The 11,159-nt window shown below is 30.0% G+C and overlaps 3 protein-coding genes across 3 annotated transcripts in view; all 3 read right to left on the reverse strand.

The window, feature by feature from the left end:
• Window positions 1-1,170: 1,170 nt before the first annotated feature.
• LOC102671891 lies at window positions 1,171-3,490 on the reverse strand. The gene is made up of 5 exons (XM_006616386.2): window positions 3,387-3,490; window positions 2,157-2,293; window positions 1,802-1,981; window positions 1,618-1,734; window positions 1,171-1,552 (listed from the first exon to the last, which is right to left on the reverse strand). Exons 2-5 carry the CDS (start codon window positions 2,268-2,270, stop codon window positions 1,478-1,480), a joined length of 486 nt encoding a protein of 161 aa, XP_006616449.1. The 5' UTR covers window positions 2,271-2,293; window positions 3,387-3,490; the 3' UTR covers window positions 1,171-1,477.
• A 753-nt stretch (window positions 3,491-4,243) lies between these two features.
• LOC102672156 (CKLF-like MARVEL transmembrane domain-containing protein 8) overlaps window positions 4,244-11,159 on the reverse strand; it is a 10,687-nt gene continuing 3,771 nt past the window's right edge. The window contains exons 2-4 of the mRNA XM_006616388.1: window positions 5,611-5,778; window positions 5,413-5,526; window positions 4,244-5,236 (exon numbers count right to left, since the gene is read on the reverse strand). Coding sequence (XP_006616451.1) covers window positions 5,150-5,236; window positions 5,413-5,526; window positions 5,611-5,778 — 369 coding nt within the window. The 3' untranslated portion in view covers window positions 4,244-5,149. The remainder of the gene's footprint in view (window positions 5,237-5,412; window positions 5,527-5,610; window positions 5,779-11,159) is intronic.
• LOC102672016 (WD repeat-containing protein 63-like) lies at window positions 5,849-8,986 on the reverse strand. The gene has a single exon (XM_006616387.2). The coding sequence runs from the start codon at window positions 8,763-8,765 to the stop codon at window positions 5,916-5,918; it is 2,850 nt and encodes a 949-aa protein (XP_006616450.1). The 5' UTR covers window positions 8,766-8,986; the 3' UTR covers window positions 5,849-5,915.

Genomic DNA, 11,159 nt, shown 5'->3' on the forward strand with positions numbered 1-11,159 from the left:
CGTTCACGGTTTAATTGTTAAATCCAATGATCGTAAATGAAAAAATGTATTGCTTCTTCGATTGCTTGTATACATTTATGCGATTGCATACATAATTCAATTGCTTATATTATGCGTATCGCACCTGTACTTTTTCTTTGTGCACCTTTATCAAAACTCTTCTCGCATACGTTGCTACGTGCAGATCTACGTCCTGTCAATGGCCGTGCGAAAGTTTCATTTTTGTCGACGTGCGCTCAAATTTTCTGACTCATATAATTGCGTCAGTTAGACGTCGATCTGCATAAAGAAAAACAACGAGGTTTTGATTCGGGCAAGAATTAATCAGGATTTTTTTTTTTGAAGGTTAAGAAAGAGAGAAGAAGGAAGGAAGGAAAAATTAAAATACATTTTTATTTTATGTAAATTATTTATTTTTCACAAAAATTTAATATTTTCGATAATTACAATCAAATTTGTAAGATTATACAAAATGCTAGAAAGATAACAACTAATTTTATTGATCCTAATTATGTTCATAAATGTATAATATATTTATGATAAATAATGTATATGTATAAAATATATATATGATAAAAAAATAAAAAAATACACAAATTATATTTCATAAAGTTGTATTTAAGAATATAATACAAATTTCTTATATTAAAAATTGAGATTGTAAAGAGAAATGATGAAAATGTGTTCAATTGATATCTTGTACTATCTATAATTACGCGCCAAGAACAAATATAGATAAAAAGAGCTAGAGGAAAAGGACAGAGATAAGGAAAAAATTATGGAATTAGCGCCATCTCTAGGATGCCGCAAATGAAACACATTTAGAAAAGAGAATAAATAATAAGAAAAGGATAGAAAGAAAAATAAGAATTGATATTTAGCGCCATCTTTCTAATAATTCTTTTAAATAAATATTTTTAATAGTCAAGAGATGGAGCTGATTTTAATTCTTATTCTATTTTTTTTCTATTTATTCTTTTTCTATTATTTTATTTTCCTTGTTATATGTGTTTTATTTGCGGCATTCTAAAAAAAGACTTTTATCTCTTATTCTAACTTTTATTCTATTTCTATCCTTCTCTCAGTATCTCTTCTTTTTTGATATTTTCTCTGCGTTCAAAAGACTTTCAATATTTAATCAGAGGTATATATTTTATATATAAATTTTTTAAATATTACATTAATTTATATATTTTTATATTTTATAAATAAAAATTTTATAAATAAATCTTATAAAATAATATAAAATATTATTTAATATAGATTCGTTGTATAAATATGTGTCAAATATATAAAATATGATAAATAATAACTTCTTTTATCATATTAAAAATCATTATATATAAAAATTTTTATATATAATTCGTATCAAAATAATAATGATAATTTATGAAATATATATATGAAATATATGATAACCAACTTCCAAATGTTCGAAAATATTAAAAATTGGTTGTATAAGGTACGTGTAAAATATTCAAAGTCCTCTGTATGTGCGAAGAGCAATAATTGTACTGAGAAGATATAGCGCTGAATTTATCAATCCACAAATCTAAAACAAATATAATAATAAATATAAAAATACAAAAATACGATGTTTTTAATTTTTCAACTTACTGCTGCTGCCATCAATACTTCATATTCATTGTAACGTTTCATATTAGATACATGTACTATGTATGTTAACGATGCTGCTAGATATAATCCAAATGCTATTGAATGGTAAAGGAGTTCCTAAAATAAAAAGAAATAATATTTAATATATCCATCATTTAATTTACTATAAATATAAGAAACTTACATAAGTAGTCTTTGCGATGATAGAAGATGTTGAAAGAGAGGCTAAACAACTTAAAAGCAAAATAAAAGTACCAATCATAAATGTTGTCGTCATTAAAAAGAAAAATAGCTCTGCAGCATATATATAATTCTGAGAAGAAATGTGATGTCCTACTATTGCTACGCATACTATTCCAAGTATCTAAAATACAAATTTAAAAAAATTCTCTTAAGCCTTGCATAATAAAAAATGATTAAATTTAATTATTACATCATATTTTTTAAACGGAAACAAAATTAATATTACCATAAATATATTGAGATATATATATATATATATTTGTAATATATATAAGATAATATATATAAGAACTTACTAATTCAAATAATTTAAACGAACCGCTCCACGTTTTTAAGTAACCAGTATTGATGATAACTGCAGTAGAACTACTCGTTACCGTTTGAGTTCTAATAGTTACCGAATGCGACATAGTTATTCTTTTCCTTACCGATTCTGAAATTGTAAAACACTACGTTACCATGTAAGTGATAAATAACTCCAGAATATTTATGCGAGATCGTGAATGCAAAGAAGGCCAAGGCCAAAATTTTTCGAAGCTCCATTTAAATATTCTTCACATTTCACTAGAAGTTTCTCCCTTTGAAATGAAATTTAAGAATATGCGTGTCTTTTTTTCTTTCAAAAAAAATATAGATTTGTATATTAATTTTATTTTTTGAGTTTCTCATGTTACACTTAGTTTGCCAAACAATGAATAAAAATAGAATAAGATTTTGTATATATGAATGATATGAAAAGAAATTCCGAATACTCTCACTTTCATTTCATTCATCTCGTCACACCCCTAATATTTACTACCGATCGATACTTTCCAGACTTTCAGGATTACTTTCTCCTTTTGATAATCAGAGATATCAGATATATTTAACACATATATTTAATGTAACAAAATAAAATAAAGCAATTCTATCGATAAAATATTTAACAATAATATAATTTTATTACAAGTTAATGTTTCGAAAGAAAAAATTGTATAATCCCCAATATATCGGCATTTTTTTTTTAATTCAAATCACGAATGTGTCCGAATTAAGCGCGACTATGAATAAACGTGTGTGAAATTTCGTCATCGGTTATTTTTAAATGAAAGTTCGTTTGTAAAAGAAATTGATAACAACCGAAATTCGCACTTTTTTTTAATAAGCTGTCAACTACTTTTAATCTTTTAATTTATATTTGATAATAATTTAAAAAATTGTTAAAGAAATAAATTCTAATATTTTATTTTATAAATATACTATTTCTAATATTCTTACATTAATATTATTTCTAATATTGAAATAATTTTATGTCAAAATTTATGTCAAAAATATATATAATTGACTGAGTAAGACTTAAGATAAGGATAAAGATTAATTATTTATCACTAATTTATTTATTTTATCGCGATTATCGTAAAATATTTACATGATAAACTTATTCAAATATATGATTGTAATGCACTAATATGATTCACAACCGGCAAAAGTAAGTATTGTAAGCGCGATATATAATTTCGTAGTATACATATAAATTTCAAACTGACCTTAATAAGAAACGTGGTCGCGCCTTGAACGCCTGCGATTGACTGAAGTGCACGTTTGCGTTCTGGCGCGTTACTACAGTGACGTCATTGATGATATCATATTTTAGTTCCATTCCACTCGTAGAGATAAATATTAATATTATATAAATACAATTGCATTGTGGTTTTTAATCGTTATCTTAATTAATAATTTTTTAATTATTATTTTGATAATAAGATTAAAATATAAAATACTTTCAATTGTTTAATAAATTTTAATTTTTATAATTTTTTTTAATGTCTTAAATACATTATAGTTTTTAATTATTATGTCCATTAGATAACAATTTTTTAGTTATTATCTTAATCAAATTAAGATATTTTCAATTGTTCAATAAATATTAATTTTTTTTTTTCAATTTATTAAATGCAGAAATTGTTATTTCAGAATACCAATATAATTAAAATATTTGAATTTACAAGTTTTAGCAAGTAGATTCTAATTTCTTATTATTATTTAATCTTGAATTTCTTGTTTCAAATATATATAGATATGTATACATTTTTACTTTTTTAAATCAAAAATAAATAAATTTTATGCAATTGAATTTCATTTAATTTAAAAAAGTTAACAAGGAATAAATTTAGATATTTTAACACTTCGTTTTTATGTTTCACATTTTTAAGTCATGAGTAATTCTTACGGATATCTAAAGTTACTATATTTAAGTCTTTTCCTTTTAAACCATTGTGAAACAAAAACATTATTAAAAAATTATCTTTAAAAATATTCTTTTTTTCACTTAATATGGGAAGATCATAATCGAATTAAGAAACATTATCGAATATGATCAAAAATAGAAATTTTGAAAACAATATCGAAAACGAACATATATTTCAAAAATAACGTGTACAGAAAAGGTACAATGTATTCGAAAACATTCATTCACTTCTAATATAGTATTGAATTTTTCTTAAGATCAATGATACAAATTATACGTTATAGATATTTTATATGATTAAAAGAAAATAAAAAAAAAAAAAGAAAAGAAAAGAAAAGAAAAAACGATGTATTGAATTTGTGCAAATATATTATTTTATATAAAATATATATGTATATGTAAATATATATATATATATATAATGCGTGTATACATATAAATAAAAAGTCGCGATAATGTGAGAAAGGTACAATGAAAAAGGAAAATTTGACGGGGAAGTGCCTCAATAAGGTACGTACATTAACGATTGAAACATATATAAATTAATTGCATAGAATTTGAAAATATCGACAATCCAATATGGATTTTATCGATCTTAAAGCATGATTTGCTTTTTAAAAAGATAATATTTTTCCCTTCTTAGCATATCTGTTTACACAGTGAAAGATTGAATCACATAACGAAGAGAATCGACGAAACTCGTGAAAACAAAAAACTTAAGAAATCGTCGATATCTCTCCGACGCAACCCGTCCTGAACTTCATTCCTCTTTACATTTATCCGGGAATAGAGAATAATCCCAGAAAACTATAATCACAAATTGGCACGACCCACCAATTCGTCAACTAATTTTTAAGGCACGTACACATAAGAGTTTCTTGTTAAGCTACCACACACGATCAAGTTGGGGCCTGGTTAGACTAGCTTCGACCCATTGATCTTTTTACAACCTTATGGCCGTCATCGGTCGTTGAATGAACGATTGCGACAACCCGAATGTAGTAGCTTTGTCGTAGGTGCTCTTCAGGTACCTGATATTGTTTCGAGTACCTATGTTTTCCTTCAGTGCGTGTTACTGCTGCTTCTCCATTCCACGTAGAGGAAGTAAGTCCCAGCAGAGTACGCCAGTGTATTAAAGATTGCAAAGATCTACGCAAAAGAATTATTTTAACCGTTATATCCGTTGCCGTGTTTGTCGACGACTTAATATATACATTCGTTAACAGATGAAAACCGGCCATTTTATGACTTTCGACTGAATCGTTAAATTTTTGTCTTTTTAATATATAATTAGATAGAATATCATAAGATTTGTTCATTCTTACCCCTGCAGCAATATTTCTCGATGTATATACATGATTTAACGCACTCCAAGCAGATAACTGTGCGATGAAAGCAATCATATAAAGTACGGTGAATATCGATGTATTCAACATTTCCTGTAATTAGATATTCTTCATAAGTATATAGATATATAAAGTAGAATTGTAGTCATGAGAGCTGTTTTTTGAATTGTTTTTTACCGTTAAAATCCAATTGATAGGTAATTTAAGCGCCTCCCGAATCGACAGCAGATAAATGAAACACCATAATAGGGTGGCGATGAAAGATGTTACGATAACAAATAGAAACCAATGGGTCGCAGGGGTATAAGCCGGTGATGCGCATATCATGCATATTATACCAAGAATCTGAAACAAATTGAAACAATTATTTGTTTTATTCGACAATTTACAATATTGAATCAAGATTTCAATTTACCACTTTTTTTTCTTAAGTTTTACTTATACGTATATATAAGTATCTATATTTAAACAAAAAAGAGAATTTAAGAAGCGAAATTATTTGTTAACATTTCCTTAGCTTTACGCCGTATTTCATTAAATTTTTCAACGTAATCGTCGATCGATTTTCCAAGTTCTATCGGAGTGAATTTCTCGAATTCCGAACTTTCTATCTTCGATTCAGAAAGTATGGGAAATTCTACGGATATTGTATTAAGAAATTGTTCGTCCCTATGAGCAATTCTGTTTCGAACTTTTTCCAATTTCGCATCCCTTTCTGCTTTCATAGCAACGAAAACAGCCCTTTTCGCCTCGAGCTCAGTAGGAACAATCCTTTTTTTATTCAACAGAACTTGTTTCATTCTATCGAATTCTCTTGACTTCCATGCAACGTCTTTCGGAACCGGTGCACTTCGCGCTCTTTTCTCAGCTTCGAGCCTCAAACGTGTCTGTTGTTCCCTTCGAAGCTTTTCCCTCGCTTCTTTTGCCTTTTTTTCACGTTCTTCGTCACGCCTAGCTGATCTCTTCGCTATTACAACGGGATCGTTAGCGAGAAAATCATTCTGCCAACTGGCGAAAAGTTTTTTTCTTCGCGTCTCTCTCCACGCGTATTCCTCGAACCAATCCATTCTTTCCGTTGTAACGCTGCCACGACAAATTTCAGGCTCTTTGAACGCACGAAACAATCCGCCATGATCACCCACGCCAATCATTTTTACATCTTCGCCACGGAATAGTGGTAACAGAATTAAACAAGTAATCGATCTCGAAGACACGACTTGCGTGAATATCGGTTGGTTCGAATCACTGTTTATATTCCACACTTCAAGATTGCCATCCTCGCTACCGAGAAAAAATACACCAGGTTCATTGGCCCAGCAACAACTCGTATATCGAGCGGAATTTCTTCTCCAAAATAAAGGGGAATCCATATGATCGTCGTTCCAAATGGCAAACACCTGTCCACCGATCGATAAGAGCACATCTCGAACATGCGACGATCGTACGATCTCTATAACGGGACCATTATGTACATACGAGCAATTTAAAATGTTACACTCTACCGTATCCGTTAAATTTCCCTCGTATGCATGCTCTCCCCACTTACATTTTAACAATCCCTCCGCACAACCTAACCATAAATATTTTCTAAAATCTTTGTTCTTTGAATCGTTTGTATCCGGTGAATTTTCATTCTGTTCGTCAAGACAAAAACACAGAGGAGTAAAGGATTGTGAATTCTCGCTAAAAGTAGGAATTTTTAAACGAAAAATCGGATGAAGCAGTTCGTCGAAATCTTCGCTATCGTGATTGACGGTTCGTCTCGATCGAAAACAAACGTTCCAAACGATCACTATGCCATCTTCAGAAACAGTTAGAAACACTATGTTAAAAGTAATAGATGATCTTGTCAAGTTTCCATTTGGCTCTATTCTGTATTTGGCAGGTATCCATCGAATCTTTCGAATAGGCAGGCGATGAGAGTGATGCTTGTGAGAAACAACAGTTGGTCGAAGAATTGGCAAGTTGTTTTGCGCCGTTCTAAATTTGACAGTTTTATTATCAGAAATATTGTTCAAATAATGATTGATATTCCAAATAATCACTTGTCCGGTGGAACAACCTCCTATCACGTAATCGTCGTTGTATGGGCAAAAGGAAACGGAATAAATTTCTCTGTGATCTTGAAGTACAAGATGTGGACGAAGAGGATCGTTTAATTTCCAGACAAGCACTCTCGTCTGAAATTCACCTTCGCTTAAGCACTCTGTTTTTAAAGTTCGATTCGAAATGGTGATGTACGAGATTGCCACGTGCTCTTTGAATTTCGAATGCAAAGAAATATCCGAAATTGCTTTGTTGCCAGTGAAACTTAGATCGATAAACGACACTTGTTCGGAAAGCGTAGCCACTTCGATCGTTGAAATTTTGTTTTCTTGTTTAGATAAACTTTCAATATCATCTACGTACAAATTAACAGCCGCGTTGTATTTAATAACATCGATCATTTCTTGGGAACGAGTTTCCAAAAATAATTCCAAAGGTGTTTTTTCTTTAGGCTTCTCGTCCTCTAAATCTTCATTACTCTGATCGATATTTTTTACTTGTGATCGATTATCGTTATTTCGTTCCGATTCTTCGTTCACTTGTTTCTTCTCCTCGACAACAGGTGTCTCCTTCAAAATGTCTTCGTGGTCGTATTGAGTCCAGGCATTTTTAGGAAATATAGGACACGTTTGAACAAACGTTTCTCGAGGTTGCAAACAAGTTTGAATAGCTTTACTAATGCATTTTCTTTCGATGTTTTCGAACTTCTCGTCTTCGTTTACCAGTTGTATGTAACTGTCCCTGGAATCACTTGCACCTCTATCGCTTAACGTTCGAGAGGAATTTAACATTCTCCCAGGCAATAAGATTTCTATCTCGAAAAATTCTCTCCTATTCCTTACAAAATTTTCATCCACTTCCGTGTCGCTACCCAACGAATTCCATGGTCTTGCGGTTTTTATTACTCTGTCGATAACTTTGCGCGAGATAATACCGGTAATGGTCTTGTTCCGTTGCCGAATAAGGCGTTTCGCTTTTTCGGTGAGGCAAATCACGAAATCATCGGAATTTAATTGAATAGATGAATAGCCCACGAGAAATGTGTCAGCTTCGTAAATATCGATTATTTCTCGAAAAGGTGCCAACGACGAATCCGACAATTTAGCGTATTTTGCGATGACGTTTCGATCCACATATGCCCATGGATATTCCAGAAACACGTGTTCGCCAACTAAACAACCCAGTTCTCGCTGCATCTCAGGATTGAGCTTCACGCGTTCCACATTTTCGATATTTTCGTCGATCAGCGTCCAACCGTGTTTATACTTAACTCTTTTCTTCGACATTTTGACTTCCTCTTTACTATTGTTTGAAACATAAAGGTAACAAACATCGATCAAACTTTATCGTATCAACCGGATTCAATCGTCGAAATATAAACGAGTATTATATATCTCATAAAATTATTTTAAAACGGGAACAAATTTCAAAGGATTGGACTCAATAAATATTTATGTGAAACAATTATAATTAAACTGCAAATATTTATGCAAAAATTTTAATGTAGAAAAATTTAAATGCATTGTCACATTTGAAAAATGAATCAAATATTTTTAAATTTTATATTTAATTATATTCGTAAAATTATTTAATTTCATACAAGAATTCGCAGTCTAATCATAACTTATCTCTAATCTGCTAAAAGCATCTTATATTGTAACAAAGATTCTTTACTATCTATTATATGGAAAATATAAAGTTGTGCCAAGCCTTCCTACATCTTCCCATATCTGATCATCCCCTTATATCTGATCTATGAAATTCAAATATGCATAATAATGTATTATAAGAGACAGGAATGCATGAAAGGGTGAACGGGCGCGAAAGTGCGAAGGATTGGAACGCTGAAACCGTGTACCGAAGGAAGAATTTCACTTTCACCGTTTGAAAACGTCGTCGACCGCGATAAACATTCAACTGAGAATTCCTAACATCGAATAACCCACACAAACAATCTATACAATTTAATAACATTAGTTAGATATCGTCGTTCGAACGACTCATATACTTTTGAAAACAGTTTAGATTTTTTTCGTTCATTATTATTGGAATGATATTTGTTCATCACTCGTATGAGAGAAGTGGAATAACGATGATTCCTAAAATAACTTTACGGAGGATAAGTAGCTGTTAGGAAATATAGGTCGAGGTTCTACTATTAGCTTATACTATTATTCATGGTAGGGGAATGATCTGCATGTAACCTTAGCGTGCCACTTTTAATATGCATACTTGTCCCCTCGAGAACATGTATGTAATTAAAAAATGAAAGGAAGTGAGATCCAGAAATATTTTGAAAAAAATCTAATCAGCTTGAAGAAGAAGGAGCGGGAAAAATTTTCAAGAAAGTGTATCTAAATTCTAAAATGTTAAATATTCAAGAGATCCAAGTTTTCATTATTGAATAATCGTATGTGTAATTAAAGAAAATATGGAATTAGAATGCTATGAATTAGATTCATGGTTACTATTAGAGTTATATCTTGAGTCTATCGTAATATAAAATAAACGTACGATATAAAATAAACGTATGATATAAAATAAACGTACGATATAAAATGAAAACGAAGCAATGATAAAAGAATATAAACGGATGCAGAAATTGCAACAGGAGTCTTTCCATCCACGTGAAATGTGATCATATAGCTATCTGCAGCACGCAGAAAACCGCTTAGTTAGTCGAGGCTGAGATAATTTAAAGAAATGCTTTGTACAATTTGTGCTAATAATAATTTAAAAAGTTATAATCGTTTAAATCGTTTCACGATTAATCGAAATTAATTAAAAAAAATTTTTAAACTAAATCGTGTGACCTCAATTCAAAATTTAAATTATAAAAAATAAAAATTCACACGAAGATCAAAACTCTCGAGACATCATTTTCCAATTTAAACCAACAACCACGACATTTACCGCTATGATGAGACATTGACTAAATCAACGAGATGAATTTTTATAGCTATAGGATTTTATAAATTCATGTTGAAGATGATGTAAGTGTACTCTTTAAGACGATGATCACTTCGGATGTCCCGCTTGATCCAATCTTTCCAGAAATAACACTTTTGTAATCGCGACAATGCGAGATTAGCCCGTTTTATCTATGAATTTAATTCTCTCTGATATTTGGACTCGTAAATTCCGAGAAATGAATAATTTTGTTTTTCATTTTTTGTAACAACAATACCGGAAATCGGGAATCATAAAAAAAAAAAAAAAAGAAAAAAAAAAGAAACATTGATCGATTCGCATAAATTGATATATTCCATGCTCGTTTCACTCATTCAAATTGGCAAACTATCAGGATTTACGCTACTTTGCAAGATGTTGTAATTTCTTTCTATTTAAAAGACTATCGTTCGCTTATGATGGAAATCTTTTTTTTTTTTTTTTTTATCTAAAAATCTATTTGTTGTAATATTACGATTTGTTGAACAATTAAGCAACTTCAATGAGCCAACGATCCTATCGCATTCATATAATCATGATGAAAACACATATACAGACTATAGAAATAGCTGTATATAATTAGCAATGTAAATCGCGTTAAATAAGGTTATATATTTATGGTTAAAATAATGACTATTCATATATGAATACACGTTTCATTGAATTATCTGGTACAACAGTTATTTTAAGTTACTTTTATAAAAAAAAAAAAAAAAAAAAAAAAAAAAAAA

This window comes from Apis dorsata, unplaced genomic scaffold, assembly GCF_000469605.1.
Source record: "Apis dorsata unplaced genomic scaffold, Apis dorsata 1.3 scaffold_263, whole genome shotgun sequence".
NCBI lineage: Eukaryota > Metazoa > Arthropoda > Insecta > Hymenoptera > Apidae > Apis > Apis dorsata.

Excerpts from the sequence above, each read along its gene's own strand:
- LOC102671891 (XM_006616386.2), bottom strand. The coding sequence starts at position 2,270 with ATGTCGCATTCGGTAACTATTAGAACTCAAACGGTAACGAGTAGTTCT. Across the intron at positions 1,735-1,801 it reads TCATCGCAAAGACTACTTAT|GAACTCCTTTACCATTCAAT; the intron begins GTAAGTTTCTTA and ends TTTTTATTTTAG. Across the intron at positions 1,553-1,617 it reads AAGTATTGATGGCAGCAGCA|ATTTGTGGATTGATAAATTC; the intron begins GTAAGTTGAAAA and ends TATTTGTTTTAG.
- LOC102672016 (XM_006616387.2), bottom strand. The coding sequence starts at position 8,765 with ATGTCGAAGAAAAGAGTTAAGTATAAACACGGTTGGACGCTGATCGAC.